This window comes from Chelmon rostratus, chromosome 9 (genome assembly GCF_017976325.1).
Source record: "Chelmon rostratus isolate fCheRos1 chromosome 9, fCheRos1.pri, whole genome shotgun sequence".
In the NCBI taxonomy this organism is placed as follows: Eukaryota; Metazoa; Chordata; class Actinopteri; order Chaetodontiformes; family Chaetodontidae; genus Chelmon; species Chelmon rostratus.
The window spans coordinates 19,360,040-19,383,963 of NC_055666.1; the positions used below are offsets into that span (position 1 = coordinate 19,360,040).

The 23,924-nt window shown below is 42.5% G+C and overlaps 1 protein-coding gene across 5 annotated transcripts in view; it reads right to left on the bottom strand.

Moving 5' to 3' along the window:
- Nucleotides 1-23,924, bottom strand: part of diaph2 (diaphanous-related formin 2) — a 369,056-nt gene that overhangs the window by 59,679 nt on the left and 285,453 nt on the right. For all 5 annotated transcript variants that reach the window (XM_041943749.1, XM_041943748.1, XM_041943750.1 and 2 more), the window contains one exon: nt 6,483-6,647. In XM_041943749.1, the coding sequence (XP_041799683.1) occupies nt 6,483-6,647 (165 nt within the window). The remainder of the gene's footprint in view (nt 1-6,482; nt 6,648-23,924) is intronic.

Consider the following 23,924-nt stretch of genomic DNA (forward strand, 5'->3'; position numbering starts at 1 on the left):
TTTGCCATTGGCAACAACCCGATTGTATCAGGTTGTCTCATTTTCTTGCCAACTCTGTATATTGTAGGAGGACGTACACGAGATTAACAATCCTCATGGGATGTGTTGCAGGGCACCGGATTTAAATCTCATCGGAGAATGAGACAACAGATCTGGTTCCTCTCAAACGTTCCATATGAATTCCAACTATGTTGGAAAATATTTTTAGAGAAAATCCATGCATCTTGTTTCGTCTTGAGTGCATTCATCTGCTCAAGATCAAAGCGTAGTATTTACAATATGATTTCAGGTGACCATGGAAACAAGTTATTTTTGGCCCTCACACTCAACCACACCTACTCATCTTTCCCTCGGTGAACATCTTTATGGTTGTAGTGCCACCAGATGAGCGCTTAATTATTCATTCAAATGAAAACAACCTAAAATACCTCTGATCTTCTAATGAAAGTAAACAACGTGTAAATGTATCATTCACATTAAACCCCACTGACAGGGACACCTGCACCCAGAGTAGGGTTTATTGACTTCTGAGGTCTTGAAACATGACATACTTTATGCTATTATAATGATAATTAAATACTATTAATTTGAGTGTGGAGGGTCATTCATTAAACACAGGGATCACTTCTTCTGGAGATTTTAACCATATCCCATGGTTTTCTTCAGTGAAGGGGACTTGCCAGCTAGTTGTATTATTAATGCTTCTTCGTTACTGAGGCTGATATTTTTGCTTTTAGTATAAGAAAAGTTGGGAAGAAGAGGGAAGAGGATTTTTTTTACTAATGGCTACCAATTACTGTAAGGCAGTAAGGCACAATGAGGAAGACTTTGCAAAATAATAATCCAATTAAAACAAATCTTGAAAAATAAATAAAGATTAAAACCATACAGGTTAAACACAGTCAGACAGCTTCAGAAAAAGGAGAAAACTAACAAGAAAGAAAAGTTACAGTAAAAAGGCTCACATCAGCAGTGCAGAGCAGCACTTCAAACTAACCTTAAAGGTCAAAAGATTTTTCCCTTGTGATTATCTCCCATGATAGACCATCCTTCGTGGCCTTGATTCTACCGAAAAATCCTCAAATAAAACATTGACACCCTGCAGTCCAGAGGTCATGCTTATGACTGGCTCTGTGCCCTGAACCCCTCTGGTGTAAAGGAGGAAATTGTGGTGCGGATACTGTATGCATATTGCTCAGAGAGGTATGTAAATTAAGAGTTTAGAGTCTTCTCAAAAAGACAAAACAAAATGTGCGTCTGCCCCCAGTTTGGAGAAGCAGATAGGAGTGCCAGCACTGAAGATAAGCAATGTACTGCTGTGGACAGGGTCAGCAGCAAAATGTATTTTAGCCACCTAAAAAAAAGACCCACCTAAAAAATCAATACCAGTTGAAGTGAAGGCTATATTTAGAATATTTTCACTGCTTTACCTTGCAGTCAGACAGCCCTTTCCAACAGGGAACTGAAGCCTAAGCTCTCTTCAAAGCCACCAGAGTCCCTTGACAAAAACAGTAATTTTACCTTGCAGAACATGGGAGTTTCTGGTCTCTTTTTCTGGTTAGTTTGTTTGTGTTACGCTGTTTAACTTGCATCAGAACGAACGTATTAAAATACCAAAGTCCACAATTAAACAAACTAACTAACCAACTGAGGCAGCGGCGGATCAGAAACTCCCGTGTTTTGCAAGGTAAAATTACTCTTTTTGTCTAGGGAGTCCGGTGGCTTTGCAGAGAGCCATATACAACAGTTTACTGTTAGAACGGGCTGTCAGACGGTAAGGTTAAATAATTAAAACATTCTAAATATCGTGCACACTTCAACTGATATTGATGTATTTTAGTTGGGCCTTTTTGGGCTAAAATATGTGTTGTGGCTGCAGCAGCATGTTGCTTAGCTCCCTACAGCAGACCACCGTCTACTGTAGGTAATACACTGACTATTGATAAGTACCTCATAATGCCCTCTCAAAAAACCTAAACTAACCCTTTACAGCCAGGTGAGCTTGTCAAAAACATACTGACGCCACACATTCTTGATTTCAGGCTCACTGAGGACATGAGACGAAGTGAGTATATGTCACATTCATGCTCTCCGGTGTGTCTAAGATGGAAATTATAAGTACTCTCTATCAATACCTGGCTGGAAAAAAATGAATGCTGTGCAACTCACAGGTCCAATCTACCAACAAGGGCCAGGCAGCATTTTCCCTTTCCAGGTCTGTTCTTTCAATAATTCATAGAATGTGTTTGCTGTTCTTCCTTGACCCTGCACAACACAATACATCTCTCACAGCATGGCTCCCCTCCCTTGCATACAAGTTTGCCAGTCCAATGAGGGCGCAATGAGTATTTCCAACTGCTCAGTTGCACCAGTGATCTCACACAGAGAGTGTCACTGCTATATCTCATTTGAATTTTACAAACACTACAGCGCCTGGGCTTTAAGCAGCAAATGTGTTTATTAGCCATCTGTTACACTGTGTGCCATGATGTGGGGGGGTGGCTTCAAGAAGTTATAGGTTACAGATTGTGAGGCTTCTGCTCCGCGGTATAGATGTATTCCCATATTGATCGGTGACCTCCAAAATGTGGTGCGATGATTTTTATGACTGTGTCACGATACTGTAAGTGAAAATACTGGGGAAGCGTGACAGTGATTCAGCAGGAAGGTGGGGAGAGTGGCACTGTCGGAGCATCGCCTTCAGCATTATCAGCATGATTATGATAATTATTGTCATATTGTGGAGGAATTAGCAAGCTTTAGAAACATCAAATGGGCTCAAAAGTGGACGGATGCACCCACACACACGCACAAACACACAAACACACACACAAATCATTGTTCTAATCTAATAGATGCTCTATCTTGCTATTTTGCGAACCCGGCCTGGGTCTTTTGGTCTTATTAGAAAGTCACTCAATTAACAAAGAAGACTGTTAGCTCATCCCAGCCCATCTGCTGCGCTTTGATAACTCATTAATGGAAAAATCCTCATCCCCCGTGCTCCTGGTCAGGATTACACAGACAGACCCTGCGATTGCATTTCACTCATACTCTATTTCAGAATATGGCAGCAGCATTAAATTAACAAATTGTTGGACTCTTCGAATACTGACTCCATGTGCTGAAATCAAATAAGATTTCATTGGCCACAGAGAGGAAAAGAAAAGAGAATGGGACGGGAGTGAGGGAGAGAAAGAGAATGAAACAGAAGGAAAACAGAGTTAATGGATTCTCTTATCAGTTACATTCAGTTCTGTAAGGACTGTCTGTCAATGCGTTTACTCAAATGCCTCATGTCGGTCGGGTGCATTAAGCCCTTGCTTTTTAGTAAAAGCAATTTAGGGTGACTGTATTGCAATGGAATTCTTTAATACTGCAGATGCTTTGTGCTGTGAATGCATCACACAGGGCAAAGCAACAGAAGGAAGTTGGGGAAGATGTTTTGTCTGAGTCAAACAACTCAATGTCTCAATATTGAAATAAAAGTCTGAGGCACACTAGGCATATCAAGAAGTTAAATTCAGGGCCCCTCCTTTGAATTATTAGCTGCCAAGGCGTCATCGTGCCATTTGGAACAAATCAGTAATGGTTAATGTGGGTCGACTTTGTCAAAGATAAATAACTCCCCAAAAAATCCTTCGCTGACAAGAAAAGCTGAGGAGGAAGCTGCAGAGGAGCGAGCTCCGTTGTTTTCACAGGGTAAGAAAATAAAAACAACATTCAAGTAGAAACAAGCATTGATTCCTGGTGCTCTGCAAGCAGATGGGATTAGCCTTTCTGTCAGCAGACTGAAGAGCCAAAAACTATAAATAATATCTGAAGAATATGGTGATTAAAGGATTGTTTTTATATGAATACATTAACTTATAACCAGCCCCCCCATTTCAACCACACCACAACACTTTATCCCACTCACTTCCCTCCCCTTATCCATAGCAGGAAAGTTTAAATCAGTAATAAAATATTCATATGCAGCTATTTGCTTGAGAGAATAATTTATTTTCTTGGGTGGATGCCTCTTTTAGAGATATGCAACTCTGGAATCCTTGAGGGAGCGTTGTGTTGTGTGCTGCTGCACTTTGATCAGCGGGAATGAAAAGCCGGTTTCAGATGGGGATCAGAGTAAAGAGGGGAGAAGGATTCAGACAAGGGGAGTTTGTCATTCACAGTAATGGCTTGTGAGGACTGAGAGCATGCCTCCTGGACACCATGTCATCATCCTGACACCGGGAATTTTTTTTTTTTTTTTTTGGGAGGGGGGTGGATCGACCGCATATGGCGGAAAAGCAAAGACGCCTGAGTGAATGTTTAACAGATTTGTCTACTCAGGAAAAACAGGAAGTCTTGCTTTGTTCTGAGAAGATGTGGCGTTTATAATATTGCATCAATATTACATCTATAACAGCTCATCTGCTTCGCCCGTCGTCAATGCTCCCAGGAACCACATTTCCTGTATCCAGCAAGAATTATGGAATTTTTGGTTTAATTTAATGATTCATACTCTACATTTACCTCAGCAGAAAATTCCTCTCACATGTGTTTGCCATTTCTACGATTAAGGTAGGAATTTAGACAAAAATGTAAATATAATAGCATGTCTAGGTCAATAGATGGAATAAATTCTAAGAGCAGTCCCTTTTCGTGGAGTGAACGTGCTCCAATTCTAAGTTTAGTAGAAGAAAATATTACACATATCTTCAGCTATGCGCAAAACACTTTGAGGCTGTCAGGTGGAAAGTGGAATGCAATTTCATCTACTTTAGGACTTGAAAATCTTAACCTCATCTCTAGACTCATTACCCCCCAACAAAATCCAGCATGATCTGCAATGCCCTGCAGTGACACCGCATGCACACACATACACACAAGCAGCTGCAAGCTAATGAAACTATATTTAATAGGTTAAGAAGCTTGCCCAAGTCTCTTTTATCAGTAAGACACTGACATTATACATTATCCCATTCTCAGCATTTCTACTGTCAAATAATATATTCTAATCTGTTTTATAACTTTGTCTTTTTCTTACAGCTCCCAAGTCAGTGCCGGTAGGAAGAAAGAGTTCACAAGTATCTAACTGTTAAAAAAAAAAAAAAAAAAAAGTTATGTTCTGCTGGTTTGAGTACCTGGCACTCAGTATTTCCAGGTAATTGCATGCAAGCATACATGTAGGTGGAAAAGACGCATTCGAACATAATGAACAAACTTCTGTACTGCTGTATTCACCTGATAAGCTTTAAAAACAAAGGGTCTCTTTTGTGAATTTTAGTGAATACATTTGCATATGATATCTGTTCAGCTTTAAAACACGTGCCAGATCCAGCCTTCTGATTGGACCCAAATAATCCTGAATAACGTTACCAAATAAAACTCCTCTGAAACAGCATTTTTGAAAAAAAAAAGAGGAAGGTACTTGAAGTCTAACTATTTGTTAGGAGCACATAAACATTTAATAAATGCTTTATAGCAGATTATGTATGTACTTGTAAGCTGATACAAGGACATTTTCAGTGTGTATTTATGTTTATATATGATTATAAATTAGAGTGAGGGGGACAGACCTATATTCAAAACCTTCCAGACTAAGATGGAATTGAGAAAGTGAAAACTTCAGTGACAAAAAAGAGGTTATATCAGTGATACAGGGAAAAAAAATATTTGGTACACGCAGTGGCATTATGACCTACTAAAACATGACATGTGGAAGGAAATCACACAGCAGGTGAGCCGCGGTTACATTCTTGCAGAGAACAGTGCGAGGACTTAAAAGAAAGATTGAAAAGCATGTCAGGGCCAGCCGAGGGAATACAAAGACCAAGATACGTGGAAGAAAACATGCTGCACTCTCCCAAACCTCAAACTTTCTGGCATTTTTTATGATGCAGAAAGTGAAATCACCACCAGAACTCAAATCTCAAATCTTGATCTTATAAGCTGACTGAGAGGGGAACGTTTCTGACCTCAAACCCTGATTACAGCTGAATAATGTCCTCTGTGGCTCTGGAGGAGATCTGCCCAATCTGTGAAATTAACCCTGATGGCCATAGTGACGTCACTGGGGTTATTTCGGCTTGAAAGCACGGGGGGATGATTTGAACAGAAAGCCAGAGTTATGAGCTAGAGGCGAGGGGTTTGAAAGGTTTCTGCACTTCTACCAGGCGGGGAGGAGTTGGTAAAAAGGTGTTATTATGCATAAAAGAAAGTATAACACCCTCATGTTTGCACATGTTTTGAAAGTTTGATAAAAATGCATGCATGTTGACACACAATTTGCCCCATTCCTTACACATTTGGTGCTCAATGACACCCAATGTGTGTAAGCAAGGGTAAGTGTGTGCAAAAGAATGTGCATGTGTGGGTGGAGGCTTCTGTTGGTCTCTGTGTGTGTGTGTGTGTGTGTGTGTGTGTGTGTCTACTTTGAACGAACAGCGAACATGAGACTTTTCATGTGCATGCAAGCAAAGCACGAAGTCTATACTCACCATGAAGAGGATGCGGAAGTTGGCCAGTTCTCCGAAGAAATCCTCCACGCTGACCGAGTGTGGGTCAAAGGCAAAGTAGCTGCCTATGTTCTCATAGAGCTTCTGCATGTTCTTATGCATCGTGGACAGCTTCTCATACTGCTCCCGGGCATGCTTGCAGAAGCCGTGATTTCAGAGTTAAGGGGAAAACGAGAAAAACGTGACACACACACAGACACATAAAAAAAAAAAAAAAAAAACATTTCAAAGCTACTGTAATCAGCAATATAATGACACCCTAGAAACATGTTCATCCGTGAAAAAACAAGCCATTGTGGGAAATGATCAGTTCAGAAGCTTTATAGCATTCAAAAAGCCCACCCATGTCAAGGTCAGCAAAACAAAACACTGGATAAAGAAGGGTCAGAGACAATCTAATGTGCCATTACAATAACCTCTCCAACTCACTTTGGAGTCAATGGCATGGTGAGCTAATAGCTGCAGCCCTGGAGTAATGGAAAGGTGTTTTGTAGTCAGCAGCATGACACAGATGGTTGCTGGAAAAGCTGATTGCAGTCATTGTTCTATTGTTTCTCCCAACAACAGTGGGGTCAGGTTGTTTTGAACCTCACAGCTCACGTCGCACGGTGTAATTTACTGAACAGGCGGAGCACTTTTCTCCTGGTGAATGGCTATTGACAGCCGGCATCAGTTAAGCATTATCACAGCATCCACTGACCTCATGGAGACTGCGCTTGGACACTCCAAGACTCACCAACTTCACACAACATACACACACACACAGGTTATACAGCTTGTATACAAATGTACATGCTCGTAAACACAGAAGTGAATGAGGAAACGAATACACTCGAATACACACCAGCACTAGTTTCAGCTGTGTCAGACACCCGCTGTGTCCAAAAGGAGCAATAAACATGAGCTGTTTTATTATCAGAAAAGGGTCAAAACTAGCCAAAGGTTTTCCCAGATTAGCTCCCACTTTATTCTAGCTAAAGCAAAAGGGAGTACACCTGTAACGTCACTAATAACTAGTCTCTGTTGACATTCGTCTCCTCTTACAAAGAAGCTTGACTGACCTTCACCTAACACACAGAACTGGTGGCCAGAGCAAGAAAACACTGGACACTGCACAGTAAATCCTGTTTAATCCACATGCGATGTTTACTCACTAAAGCAGCGGCTTCTTGTCCTCTGCATCACGGGTACAATCATAAGCAATTAGTGCTCATATGCAGTCGCCTTGGCAACATACGCAGGCTGGTGGTACAGCATGTGGCCTGTGACTGTCAGGGCCAAACAGTTATCAAGATTTTGTGCTTTGTGAGCAGTCTGCCACCATCATATGAAAGCCACTGTTTTTCTACAATGCCATTAATGCATTGTTTGTTTGTTTGCTCTGTCGTCTTGGTAGACGTCCACGTTGAGGTCCAGGGATTGCTCTGTGTCCCTTGGCATTCTATTTCCATGTGTGCATAAATAAAACATGCGCATGTGCCTGGCCGGGTGTGATGCATTTGTGCTCTTACTGTACATACGCTCACATGTAAGCGTGTATGTGTGCGAAAGGCCTCTGTGTAGCTGAGGGGGAATAACAGCACTGACAGGGTGGGCTGCTCGGATCACCTCCCTGCAAGCTAGTGTTTACCAAAACACAGCATCCATGGCACAGTCCAGGTTAGCAGCAAGCCCACACACAGGCCCGTTGGATGGACTCATCTTTCTGTCTTTCCTCTTCCCTGTCTCTATCTCCTCGTCTGCCTGGACCTGATTTATCCCCCTTGCTTCTGTCAGACTGCCTTCATCTCTTCTTTTGTCCACCTCCCCCTCACTCCACTTGCGTGTGAAAACTCAGGGGCCCGACGGATAGATGTAAAAGTAAAACTTTGCCAAGTAAAGATATCTTTTCAACATCCAAACTCCTGACAGATTTGTACTGTATTGGACCTGTATTTGTTTGGCTAAGTCTTAAAATGATTCCTGTAAAGATAAATCCCCTTCTAGGGACCAATCTACCGTGAACAACGGCATATGGTGCTGTGTCATTTATTAGTGAAACTGAACCTCAGCGCTTCACCCAAAAAAAAAACACTCCAGTCAGTCAGCTTGGAGTGCTAGACTGAGCTTCATTTAAAATACCCCCTCGCAACAATGCCTAATTGGTCGGAATGGAAATTTGACTCCAAAGGATAAAATGATAATTGGAAAATCATGAAAAGCATACATATTTATAACGCTGAACTGAAGACAGGAAACGAGGATCGGCAACAGGTTCGTGCCAAAAAAGCAAGCCAAATATTAATGTGTCAATTTAGCAGCAAAAGACATGTTGATATTATTCTGCTGATTAAAACAGCATTTAGATAATATTGATTCCACTGAGAGTCCACAGCCTTCAGCGGAGGAAACGCTTGAGCCACAACTGTTGCCTCCCTTCTAGGAGGGTAGTTAAAAACACTGAGGCCGTGGTTTACTTTTGCTGCTTGTTGTGGCTTGTGGCTCTCTGTGTTTCTTTTTCACCCCCCTCTCCCAGTCTCTCTCACACACACTCAAACACACATGTGTGCACATGCACACGCACAGTGGTGGATGTGTCCCGCTGGGGACTGGACTGAGGCTGCCTGGGCTTTTGCTCCTTGTATTTCCACATCAAAGACATGTCATATTGATGGAGCCTGACACACATTATCCTGCAGCAACACAACCGGTGCGGCCTTCATCCGACACACATGCTGGCGCAGAATGAACACGCAAACACACACACACACATATGTGTATATATATGTATAGCACAGGTGCACACAGACACACACCCAGCTTTTGTCTCCATGTCAGGTTGTCCGTTGCTCTTTTCTTTCCCTTAGTTTCTCACAGTCATCGTAGCCTTTATTGTCTCTCCTTTTGCAAAGATAAATCTTTTTTCTCTTCCTTTCTCCTTTCTTCCTGTCCACCGCTGTCTCTTTCAAACACATTCCTTTTATAATTCTCTTTCTACATTTCCCCTTGATATTCTCTCCATTAAATTCTCTCGCTCAAACAAGAACTGCCTTCTTTCTCTCCTACTCAGAGTGAACTTTCAGAAGTATGCTGTCTGAGCCGTGTCTGGTATTCACATCACTTGGGCTTGGAGCAGAGCAGGGAGCAGAGGCGATGGGTCTCAAGGTAAAGCATCACGCAGCCTTTGGTCGCCCTGACTCTGTTTGCAAGTCTCTGCTCTCCTCCTCTAGCTGTCCTCAGAGATGTGCTACCGCCTGCACTTCCTGAGCACTGAACCTCACCAACGCAGAGCAAGACAATCGCTCCAAGGCTGCAGGGCTCAGTGTTGCAAATGTGGATATCTGTTGAGTGCTTACTGGATTTTATGCTAATGATCAGATTAGAACGCTCAGTTTTGCAAATACGGGCATTTTATAGCTCCGTGCCTTGTCTTCCTTGAATTCCTACATAGGAATAGTAGAGTATTTCAATAGCCTAGCTGGCACAGCTGTGGAATAAACAATTATAGTTCGCTTAGCATATCACACTAAAACTTGGCTTACACAACTCCAGTTTCTGACAGCGTCACATCTGACAGTGCTGATTTACAAAGACAATGTCAGATGTGAAATGCGATGTCAACGGCAGCGCTCTGCTAGTTCATGTTTTTGTAATTCTCTCTCTCAAATCTCCTGTTGTTGCCAAAACCCACCCTGTCCTTGTAAAAATCTAGAATTAGTTCTTTGTCCTGCCACAGTGTCCTCATTACTGTGTTTAATCAGTCACTTTTTATCTGCGTGTTTGACGTGCCAGAGAGGGTACATTTGACATCAGTAAGCTGCGATTAAGGGCGCTCATTTTTAACACCACAAAGTGACATCAAAATCATATCCAAGTCAGACTTACCCTAGATGTTAAAAAAAAAAAAAAAAAAAAAAAACTGTTTTGGAGCCAGACTCCATTCAAATTCATGATAAAAAAAAAAAAAGGAGAAAGAGGAGGAAAAAATCCATTTAGAAGCCAAAATAAAGTTAAAACAGTCTTCACAATGGCCACCTATGAGGATGGCAATAAATTACCTGGTTTGTTTACCTGTGCGCATGAGAGAGTTATTAAAGTGCTGCATAAAACCCTACAGTGGGGGCCCAAAAAGCCTCCTTAATAAATCTCCTGTAACCTAGTTGCATTAATGTTTATTTAATGCTTTTCCTGTGCTTGCTGGCCCCTCCATCCAAGGCCCCACACTAAGCCTGCTTTTCTCCAAACCCCACCATCCCTGCTCCCTTTATCCCCACACCCACTGCCAACAGCCCCTGTGGGCCAAATTACACCAAAGCTGCCCACTGACTGGACACAACACATCATGTTGAGAGCGAGAGCAGGATGAGAAAGGGATGAAGGAATGGAGTGCAGTGGCAGGGCACCGAGTGAGAGGGAGAGAGTATTAGATGTAAAACGTAATTCCAGCGACTCAAGGCTATGTATGGATGCAACAGCTTTATTTTTCTATAATAAATCTAAAATTCTTTGTGTTGGCTGTCTGCTTCTTTTATTTAAAAAGCTCACTTTTTTTTGCTAGCATTGCTTTTCTCAACTTTATGCGGCAAGAATGAAAAAGGAGAATAAGAAAGAGGAAGGCAACGCTTCATTAAGACTGTGCTGTTAGGTTTACAATGATCTTTATCCCCGTTAGACAAGAACTGGCATTATAGTATTCCTCTCCACACTGTACGTCAGGTTCCTAAGTGAGGAGGGAGGGCCATTCTGTTGTGTGTGCTGATACAAGCCGAGGAAGGTCCGTAGGGTGAGCAGGAAAGAGGCTGACAGCATCCCGAGTTAGGCCATGGCAGAGACACCAGGGCTCTCAGAGGGAATTAGCAGAGCAGCCAGCTGTGGGAAATTGGGATGTGACCTGGTGCTGAGGTGAATGAAGGGAAGAGGGAAGTGTGTGAGAGGAAGGAGGGAGGGCAGGGAGGTGGGAGGAGCTGCCAAAATTGAGAGGAGGCAGTATATCATGTGTTTAAAGGCATAAGTCACAGTCACATATCTGACTGGACTGAATCAGACTCTCTGTGCTTTAACCATGAATGTCCCTCAACGTAATTTAACAGCAGAGTAAATCCAGATGTGCTGATCTTTTATTTAATATACTAAAATATAAGTCTATAAACACGCTACCACGCTGTAGTTAGCCAGAGGGGTGCTTTGAGCAAAATGCTAATGCTAGTAAGCTAACATTTATGAAGTTGCAAATTTGATAAAAAAAGTCAGAGCATTGCCAAAGTTATTGCACTTCATCATATGGGGCGTCTGTGCCAAATATCAAGGCAATCCATCCCATAGTTATCAAGACATTTCACTCCAACGCAAAACTGTCAACCTCACTGTGGCGCTAGAGAGAAAAGGACTCACCAGAGTCATTAGAATAGACCATCCGGGAACCACGACTGTTTGAACCATCTATTGTGGGAAACATGGATGTCTGCTCCAGATCTCCCTGCCAGTCATCCAATGTTTGTTGAGATATTTCACTCTGGATCAAAGTGGAGGGACAGACTGACTGAGCGACAGACCGGCCAACATTGTCATTCCAAGAGTCCTGCTGCAACTGTGGCTGATGAGAAAAACTGCAGAATGAGCCCTGTACAGAAAAAAATAGCTGTCTATCGTCTCTAACTGAGACAGACAAACAGCCTGCATTTTGATTGTAGAGCTCTCTGGATTGAAAAATTACTTAATACTTAAATATTAAAGAAAAGAACAAGAGAGTGTGTTTTAGGCCCCTACGATCTAAGCTCATGTGAAATGGGAGCCTGTTTGTTGTGCACAAGAATAAAGGATTCAAGTCAGGTTCATTTCACATGGTGAAAATAATTAAATCTGTACCAAGCTGAATGCCTTCGTGAAACAATGCTCTCTGAAAATTGCTGGACTTTGTCCAAAGTAATCAAAACAACACCTTGGATGAAAATCAACGGTGTGCCATCATGAAACTCTATCCCGTTGATCCATCTTTGTCACTGCACACACGCAGGCAGGCAGGCAGGCAGGCAGGCAGACACACGCACACACACACAAACTGTATCTCTTTTCCCCCGCCTCTCTCTCTGTCTCTCTGTTGGATTACAGAAGGTGCCAACAGGGTGGTGATTATTCGATGCCATCTCCCTTCCCTTCACAAAATGTAATTAATGTAATACTTCAGTGTGCCGCTGCAGCGATCAGACTCCGCCGTCACCTCTTCACCTTCAGTGTTCTCAGAGACTCCCTAAAACCTCGCATTCCTCTTTCGGTCACTTTTTTAGCCAAAATCTTTAAGAATTTCCATATATTCATCCTCTTCATCTATCCTGTTGCATGTATATACACTTAGATTTACTATACAGGCAGCGTACAGCAGTGCATATAAAATACATGGACAGCATATACATATGTATTTAATAAGTGTGAGGGATGTATTTTCCACACATCAGAGGCTCTGTGAGTTATATTACCACTATGACACCGGGGTCATGACCTCTCCTCTCCATCATCCCCCCTTCAGCTCCTACATCATTTTTCTCTTGAAATTAAAAGCCAGATTTGATGTCAATTTCACTGTCAATTTATTCTGCCCGTCTGTCCCTGAAATATTTATACATGTAGAGAGGAAGGTTGCTTCTGCTTAAGCATTCAAAGCTCTTCACTACAGCACCCAGCTGGTGTTGGAACAACCCAATGAGGAGGGGGAGACTGGTGGGTGTAATGACTACATCTGATAAAGGAAAAGGGACTGTATGAATTAGATATGAGGGGATTAGGTCCATGGGAATGACCTGTTGAATCATGGATAGACTATTAAAAAAGTGGAGAGAGTGCAGGAAAATATAATTTGGTGTCCAGTATAATGGCGCTGGTGATCGAGAATATGTGAACACAACAGGGCGACATTAAGATTACTGGCAAACACACACGTGCACACACACATTTTTTAAAATCTTTGATAACCTTTTATGGTGGCTGTCGTCCTTTCATCCGCATCCAAAGCAATCTCATGTCACATCGCTGCCCGCGGCGGCTGCTTCTCTGTGTAACTTTCACAGAGTGGAAACATGACAATGCAAATCCACTGTGTTTACAATGTTCAGTCTTGTCAAACTGTAAAAGGTCAAGTCTCTGGCTTCCCCTGACGCTGATCTAATCGGTAGAAACATCAGTCCCTACCTCTAAATTACAATGGCTCCAGAGATGCCCCTTGAAGAGAAGTACAAGTGCGCAGGCGTCACGTGTGTCATGTAATAGACAAAAGCTTGTAAACAACATTACACAATTTAACATTTGCACAAAATCCAATTGGACAGTTTTTACACAATGTAGCATGTTTCACTATTTACTATGCAGAAAATCTTTAATAATTAATCCTTGCGGTGCCAGTGGTACCCGGTGTTACACATTCATTGATTTGGTCTTTGATGAATCCAACCTGCACCTTCTTTCCCTCAGCACAAACTGAGCTGGTTGACTCTGGTGGGAAAATAAATACGATCTTTTCATCTCATAATCACACATGCTTTCAGCTGAAGTGTACAGTCGTGTTTATATGCAGTAACTGCACACCTGAAAACTGAAATAACAAACAACATTGCTTTATCAACACAGTCTGCTATAGCACCAGACACAGTTGCTAGCATTGATGCTGCAATGTGTCTCATTTACATTGCCCCACTTTCTGACCTGGCTCGCCTTCTATCCTAGATAATGTATTATAATACTAACGCACCATGCTCCTTGCCTGCAATGGCGGAGGAAAGTTAGATGTTTCCTTGCAGCATGATCAATTTAAAAGACTCGTCTGGCTTTGCTGCTGTGGGAGTACAAAGAATGTGTGGGACGTACAGTATAGACTTCTTTCCTTGCACATGCCATGTCTGTGTGGTTCTATGCAACGATGACAGTGATGAATCACAATTGCTGGTCTGTACTTTTTTGTTTCGTGCTGTGTTTCTGTCTCTCTGACTATTTGTTTTAACTGTCTTTATCTGCCTCTAACAAGCCTTTTGCAAACTCACTCTCACACAGACATGCAGACTCATTGTCCAGCCTGCTTTTACACCAGATCATAACTGCTGTAGGCGTATTATAGTCATACTTATCTGTGTTACATAGATGCCACAGTCAAATCTATGTATTTTATTTTTTGTTTTCTGTTCAGACGTAAATGTGAATACTGCTGAATATCAGGCACAGATTTTCTGTTCATTATCAGTCAGGACATTAGTCAATATAGGGCGGTGTTGCTATCTATTTTAATTGTCAGATCAGTCTGCATGGTTCGAGTCTACGGTGTAAAGGGCATGCTGAGCAAATATAAAACACACAAATACATGAAACCGACCTGCTGCTGTGTTATCAAAGGCATAAATCTATGGAGTTCCTGTGTCTCCATTCGCTCACTAATATGCAGCTACTCTTGCTTATATTCACTAGTCATTAAAATGCAGTAAAGCAGTCACATTACGCATATAATCTTCAAATAAGGCTTGCAACTACAATTCTCCTGTTGTCTATCTATTGGTCTGCTTTCAAAACAACGTAAATGACAAAAAAGCAAATTTGCACAAAATACATACAATACTGTAACTGACAAATGTCTGAATAACTGTGATGTGGTCAACACTTTCTATACAATCTGCTATTCGCGGCAGCATTAAAAACAAATGAAGGGAAAAGTGGTATTTAACCCAGGTTTGCTCACACCATGTCCAGATTACATCTTCTTTGTGTGATCAGCATGCATAAAGCTGGAAATGGGACCTCTTAGGTGGCCACTTAATGCATGCCTTCTGAACAGGCCAGTAATCAAGACAGGCGGCGCGGTTTGCAAATGGACATCATGTTGGGCTGCCTTTGATGTGTGCCTCTGGACTGCTGGGGAATGCGTTAAATGTCAGTGGAGTCTACTGCCTTAATGCTGGACTGTTTCAGGCTGCACTGCACAATGGACAGAACACAGACTATACTATTTCTGGATATTATGCAAATAACATTGATATACTGTAAATGAGGATAAAATCAAGCTTTATTCTAATATGGGTATGAGAGCAGGGGTTAGCCGCTGGATATGGAGAATATTATTTCCGCAACCCACAACAAAGGCTGATTTATTCAAATCAATTGGTTATGTGAGTGTAGTATGTGTGTGAGAAAGGGAGAAATCTGATACCTGGCAAGGTCCACCAGCGAGGTTTTACACAAAAGCCGTTAAAACGGCCAAATGAAATGAAAATCAATGTCTTAATGATTTCACTTATTTATTGGAAATATGACAATCAACCCGTTCATCCGGGGTTAAGACCACTTAAGGCAACAGCTCATATTTACTGACACTGATGGCTTTCAATCGCCGACACAAAACAGCACCAACGGACATGGCTGGGTTTTTAGCGCTTTAAGCAATCCTGCTTCAGTGGCCAAAGGTTGAGATGAAGAAAGAATGGTGGCAGGAGTGATAAAAGATGGGTTGGAAAAGAGACAGCCAGAGAGAGAGAGAGAGAGAGAGAGAGAGAGAGAGAGAGAGAGAGAGAGAGAGAGAGAGAGAGAAAGAGACTGTATATTGATCAGATTCCTTCAGTAAGACCACTGGCCCAGCAGCCAGCGTGACAGACTACAGCTCCATTCAATAGCCTTATCATTACCACAGCACAAACCCATTCAGCAGGTCAGCCTGTTTGGCCCTTGGTTCAGTGTGTGTGTGTCTGTGTGTGTGTGTGTGTGTGTGTGTGTGTGTGTATGAGTGCATGCAGAGGGAAAGGGGAAAAAAAACAGAGGGGGTGGGTGGGTAAATTTCGATTCTTTAAGCCAATGAATCCCATTATAAGACCACTTACAGCACATTTCTTTGTTCAGAACACTTTCCGCCTAATGAAGTGTCCTAAGAGTGTAGTTAGAAGTAAAAAGAAGATGCTATCCACTAAACAGTGTTGTAAACTTATCGGCGGACGAAACCTCTCACAAGGTCAGACGCTGGTGGATGCTACGAAACAAAGTTTGCCATGTAAATCTAAACTCTAAAAAAAAGGCCTCGGGAGTGAAACTGCAGGTGGACCCAGCTGTGATCATACGTTCGGTTCCCCACAGCCGGAGCGTGGCGCTCTGTGACTGACGTGCTGTGAACTGCACCCAGCATTCACAACTGGCAGCGCGAGGCATAACAAATGCAACATGCCTCAGTGCTGAAGCATTACACTTAAATTGGGTTGCTTTAAATGCAAAGGACAACCTCCTCCTTTATTAGATTACAGTCAGACATGAGTGGCAGAAGTAGCTGTCAAAGACGGGGAGCTGGAGAGGGAGAGATGCAGACTGGGGAGGGAGGAATAATGGAGCCGTCTCCATTGGCAACGCAGAGGCACAGAGACTATTTTTAGCAAATTAATTTAAGGCTCTAAATAATTAACTGATAATTATCTGGCAATCAAGAGTAAGATAAAATGATCTCCCCAAGAGTTTTTTTGTCATGTGGCTCAGCAGGCGGAGCTTTGTGTGACTCGCTCATCCAAAAAAAAAAAAAAAGAAAAGAAAAGAAAGAAAACTGCTGGTGTCACGGTGCAGAAAGAGGAAAAAAAATGACAGTAAGATGTACTCGCTAGAAGGCAAGTGGATTTGCCAATGATTAGTGCCTAATGAGTGACAGAAAACTGGCACTTACAATCCATTTATTTGTGGGATAATAGATGTGTTTAGCAGCTGCCTTCCATGTGTTTGCCACACATGTTTACGCACACACACATGAATATAAACAACCGCGGGAGGCACAAATGACACACAAATTCTCGAGGCATTACCCTGCAAAAAAAAAAAAAAAAAAGCACCACGAGCTGCAATGATACCACACAGGGTGTTTCTCCTCAGGCTGCACAAATGTGTTCTACGTGATGAAGGCTTTCAATGACTAAGCTAAAAAAGAGAGCGTCGAGTAAAAGTCCAGCAGTTCTGCTTGTAAGTTCAGAGGAGTGGTGTGTGTTGTGTTGGGTTATCTCCACACCTGACCCTGACAAGAGTCCCTCTGAACGGAGAAGACGATGGGGGAGGGAGCGCTGACAAACAGTTGATGAACTGCCTCTGGCTTTCTGTGTGTCCTCCAAACTGTAAAAATAAAAGCATTTTCGTTGCCAGTTCGTCTTCTTCCTACCAAGTCTATTGGTAAGTCTTCATCAGTCCGACCCTCTCATTTTACTTCTGCTGTCTCTGTCCTCGTCTGAATGGACCAGCAGAGCGCAGAGCGACTGCTAAACAAAGCACGAGTGATGCTGGGAGGTGAAAAATGGGGGAAAAATGCATATAACTGAGCACTACCCACCTGACAGCTGATTTTATTATAAAAAGAAAACAGGAGCAGAATGTTTACGGGGCACTAACAGCAATTTGTTGGAAGAAAACTGTCTTTTTCATGTGGAAAGATAATAGTCACGCTTTAATAAGGGAGGATATGCGGACGTATGTTTGCATACTGTGTCCTTTTTTCGGGTTTTGGAATTACAGAGGGGGCACAATTAGCTTGACGGCGTGACGTGCTTTGGTGAGAGCTAAGGTTGACAGGCCTACCTAGCCTCCCCACTGCGCAACCTTTTATAAAATCAATGCCACCACTAAACACAACTCTCCCCTGTGGAGCTGGGCCCTGTAACAGCCTCCTTCCTCTTCTAGTGTGGGGAGGAAAACACAAAGAAACAGATAAATTAGAGCCTCCAGCCTGTCTACTATTGTGAAGTGACAACGGCACTGTCAGTAATATAAAAAAAGCTATTCTTTTATTGAAACAAGAGCCCCTGCATTTTAAACTTCACTTTCTTCAGCCAATTATACTTTCTTTTCTCCACAGAAACATGGCACCAGCCGTAAAAAATCATTGTTATTGGCTAGGTTTGGCTGTCAATGGGTGGCACAGCAAAAAGGTTTTGAGGCTTCACGCACACCCGAGAACAGGACCTCAACAGTGAGTGGAGCGCCGAATAAAACATGTGCCCACATTATCTCCGCTCTAATACATAAACTGTTCTCCCTTGAAAAAGACATGAATGTTACCATTACATGAACAAAGAAGAGTGGGCGAAAGCAGGGAAGAAAGGGGAAGAAATGCATGTTACTGGAGAGTAAATAGACATTAAACTTATTGTTTTGTCTTTTTGCTTTGGGCTTCCACAGGCTGTTCTCTGAGCACATATTTAGAGAAGCACGGGCTTTGGGCACTTGTTGACGGTGATAGTGGTGAAAAAGCCAAACACCGAGGTCTGAGCACCTCCACTGCAAACACAGCCTCCATTCTCTGCTGCAGTGTACAGTGTTTCTTGGCAAGTGCCCTTAAAAGACACGAAGATCAATGTGGGGACTCGTCAGTTTCACAGAATCTTTATCAAGACAGGAATCTGCATAATACACAAGCACACCTCAGCACTACAGGTACGTTAGCTTGGCTGTGTTACCCGCTACAACCGCTCCATAGCACCATCACTGCACTCATTTGGCAGTCTGTTGCTCCAATTTGCATCAGATTACATGCCCACAGAGGCAAACTCTCCTTAATGGGTAGCATCATCCTCTGCAGGTGGCACGGTTAGAAAACGTGAGCTGGGGACACAGAAATGATCTGCCTCCTCAAATACTCGCTGGTCATTGGCTGATTGCTGCCCAGATGACATCCATTTGTGCTCTGAGACATCATTTTCGACCACTCAATCTTTCTTCATTAACATTACCTGCACCATTCCACAATGCGGACACATTAAACCAGTTATTTTCTTAATTAGCGTATCCAGACTTTTTTTAATTCTTGGCCTGCTGTCACCTGAAACCTTGCAGAGTTGATCGCCCACTATGCGACCTCTTCAAAATAAAGCAGCCTTCTGTGATTGTGCACACTACATCTGCATCCTAATTTTCACTTACAGCGCTGTGTGTGAGTTACAACGTGTGTTTGGTAGATGTTTTTGACTGGACTAAATGCAGCCCACCTTCTGTCTATGCGGGCAGGGGTGGGTTGTGGGTTGATGGTGGTATTGAGCAGGAGAACAATCTATATCAGTCATTAAAATGCAAATGTATTTACCAAGTCTTGCTTTGATGCTGCACGAATAACAAGCAGTGGGGAACAATCATGAATCAAACTTGTGTAGCGACCTATTGAACGCACGCCAACGCCATGTAATGAAACAAGAGCTGAAATAAGAGCAGTTTCGACAGTCAATACAAAATCCTGTCATTATCTGAGAACGTGGAACAGGGAATTAAGCAGCATGAGATGACACTGGCACAATTCCAAAGCTGCATTTCAAAAGAAACCTTGATTCCATGTCCTAAATTAAAGACTATTGCAAGTGAGACATATCGGAAATGCTAGTGTGCTCTGTAAATAAATATGGCTGAATGCACAGCACCTGTTTATGCAATGTAATCCAATGCAGCTGGATAGACTTTGCTGGTAGCCCCATGCAGGGTCCCTGGCTGGCTGTGTCAGGTAAGGTACAGCAATAATAACACACAGGGTTTTTCTATACGAATACTTATGTAATTCAATGCCTCTTCTCTAACCTAGATGTTCCCATTGGTTTGACTTGTGACCCCTAAAAATGAAAAATTACACTCACCACAGGTTGCTTATGCATGTACACGGGCTGTGTGCAGCTCATCTAAAGAGCAAATTTTGCAGTTGTTTGGTAAATTCAGAGACCTGAAAAGGTAAAACTATGCTGTATTTAAAACCCGAACTGATTTTGAAATTCAACAGCATCATGCACATAAAGAGAAACTTCACAGATGTTCTCAAACATGCACAAAATGCAAGATTTGAAAATGATGGCACCACACACTCCAGGATACTACCGAGACTATCGTGCCAGAGGCAGCAGTGCACCACCTCACCTGATCTCACATAATCTCATGAGGCAGCAGATGTAAACAAAACAGAGACTGACGCGGTGCAACAACTTGCTGCAGCCATGCTTTGTAGTGAGAAACAAAAAAAACAAAAGCAGAAAGGTAAATGAGGGAGGTCTGGATGAGAATATGGTTAGAGAGATGCGGCCTATTCTTCAGCAAAGCAGGTGAGATTTTAACTGTCAGTTGTAATATCTGTCAACAGCAGGATGCTAGCTAATGTTAGCCTCAAGGGCGAGAATGTTTATCGTTGCTTGGCAACATCTCCGTCTCCTTGTAGACTTGTGTCTTTCATTTGCTTGTGTGGTCCTGCTCACAGAGTAGTGACATAATCAAACAGATCTGAACTCCTAAACATCAAACATGTTTGAAATTATTGGAGCGGCCAGGACAGGAGGTTTAAGACTGGATCTGTAAAGAACTCACAGCACCAGATAATCTGGGCAGACCACCGGGACCACCGAAGGTCCCAAACCAGATTTCTCCTCCGATTGTCAGGAGGGGTGACCCAGAGATAAAGCTGCCCAAAACTCCTGTAGTCTGAGCCCGGCTTCAAACATCTTGCGACGGCCCAGATTTATTTTGCAATGCCTTGTGGGGTCCCGACCCTTTAGGGAACCATTGCTGAAATGTCACCACAGTATTTTAAAATGAAAAATGACTTTTTAATCTTGCTGGCCAGTTCTTTATGCTGCAATATACATACAGCTCTTTTCATCCACCCATTATCTATAACCGCTTATCCTCTTCTTGGGGGGGGGGGGGGGGGGGGGGTGTCCTTGAGCCAATCTCGTACCTCATCTCTCAGTACTGCAGCAATGCTTTAAAGGATATCATGTGTATCTACTATCATATGCCATTATGATGGACAGGAAAAAAGTAAATCCAAGAGAAAATACCTTAATTCATCTGTGATCTCTCATTAAGCACCTAATTGACCGTGATGTCTCCCTTCCCCTATTGGCTAGTGATCTGTGAACATGTGGATAGCTATTGAGCAACACGCCCACACCTAAATAAATAAACTCCAGATGAGCACAGAACAGCAAAGGAAGGTTTGGTCCCTCCCTCTACACGGGGCCAATTAGAGAAACCAGTGTTTAGATGAGACGGCAGCTGCATCCAGAGAACAAAAGGAATCAAAACCATAAAAGAATATCATACAGGAGAGTGAGAAACCTTTGTGTGGAGCTTTCAGATGTAATAACTGTTTGTAAGAGAGGGTGTAAAATACATGATGATCATTGCAGCAGTATGATGGCTGGATTGTATGCTGTGTATACTGCACTTTTTGGTATAGGTGGGCCAGTTAGTGAATATATGTAACCCTGCTTCCTCAGGCTTTTAGTTTCTTGAATTTTGGCCTGAAATAACTTTTTTATTCCCATTATACCATGTAGCAATGCTAATCACTAAGAACTGACACGAGGAAGCTCTCATGTGTACCGCCGTAATGAAGTACTCCAAAAAATCTAGTGGCTGCCCTGAGAGCCTGTGTGGCAACACAAAGCCATTTGGGGCTCTGTTCAGAATATCTCCTCGCTCATACAATCTCCTCCTCTCGGAGTCCTGAAAAGAGTTAGCAACCCACTTTCCAGCTTAGTCAATCTGAGAGAAAGGGATAAAGAGAAGAAAGGAGATGGGTAACTTGAGAGAGTGAGGACAAGGAGGTAATAGATGGAGACAGAGAGAGAAAGAAGTGGGGGCGGGTCTCATCTTTTGCAAATCGTATCATCTCTGTGAAAGCAGACAGAAAGATAGAGATGAGTATTACTACTAATCTCCAATCCGCACCTTGAAAAGAAGTCTAACTTTCATTTGCCACTGACAAGCTCTCTCTTGTGATCTCTGTGGATGACAAAAGCACTCAATGAACAGATTACACCGTGTATTTACTGTCCTACAGTATGTAGTACATCTCCAGGACACAATCGACTTCCTCGATTCTAATGAAGTCAATTTGAGTTGTTTTAGGTGTTTAAATACTACAGAAAAAAAACATAAAACATACATTATTTACTATAAAGTCATGGCAGTCGGTAGACTGTGAAATTAAAACTAATCTCAGATAGGATTATTATCTCTGATCAGCCTTGCATCAGGGAGAATACTTGATACTGCTCTGTTTCAGATCAAATCTAATAAGCTTAAAGGTAAGTATAGGGCTTAGTATTCATTTGTGGATAGAAAAGGCCCATTCTGTACATAGTTCACTTGTAATATGATAAGGAGATATTGTTGGGGGATTAGGTTATCTCCCAGGAGATCTATTAGTGGATAAATCCTACTGGCTGTCTTATGAATCATTACCTTACTGGTTACAATCTGATCTGCACATGCTCTCCCTTCAACTACCAACACAATGACCACACACATACACACGCACACGCAAGCAAAGCACACGCACACACACTTTGATTTAAGCCCTTCCGCCTGGCAGCAGGTAGATTCATTTTCAGGGCATAACAATGAAAAGACCAAACATACAGTGCACAAAGTGGTGCACTGAAAGATCACTCAGGGAGTCACTCAGCTGCGGTGAAAAAAGAATAGAGAGATGGGAATCGGTGGCCAACCTGTGTCCACGCCACAGCAGGGCACATCCACAGCCCTGTGTGGGATGACAACCAGAAAGGTAGGGAACAGACGCCGCATCGGCGGTAAATCCTGCAATAACGGCTAAAGTGACATTAAATAACACAGGGACTAATCTTCTTCGTGGGGAATACAGTTTCAGTCAAACTGGCTCCAGCAGAGTGCTTTTTGGCTATTAGCACAATAACCAAAATGGAGGGCTTTAACAGGATGGAAATGGAGAGCAATCGGTAGAATAATTCTATGAACAACGCCACAATGTCTAATGCCATTATTACCACATTGACACTATGTATCAGCGGCCTGGCCCTATCATTACACATTCAGCTCAGGCGACATCCTGTACCACAGTCACGACTGTGATATTTAGCAAGGGGTGAAGAAAGAAAGAAGAAAAAAAAAAAGACAACAAACCGAACAGTATACCTGCACAGAGCCTAAGGGTTGGACGGGTGAAATTCAATCCACCTTTTTCTACCTGTTAGAAATCTATTAGAGGCCAATAAGGATGCTGAAGGGAGAAGGTTTGAGATATTTCAGGTCAGCCTCAGAGGTTAATTGTTGAGTCGTCTGTCTGGTCAGTGAGGGGATCACTGTGTGAAACCAATCCTGAAGGCAGGGGATGAACGGTGAGTGTGGATGGCATTCAGGAGATTAGAGCATCTGATGGGGGAGGCAGGGGTAGAGTGAAAGAGAGAGAGAGAGAGAGAGAGAGAGAGAAAGAGGAGGGAAACATGAACCCATAGACCTCAAATCAACACTTTCAAAAGACTGCCAATGCTAAGTGGGTTTAGACATACACTTGATGTGCTTGAGAGTGGTTATGTGTAGCCAACAAGGCCACTGAGGCTAGCTCTACTTACACTTAAAGTGCGGGGTGTGGTTTAACCTTGGTGTCAAGTAGAGATAGAACAAAAATGTTAATAGTATCAAAAATAACTACTCCCCCTACTACCTATC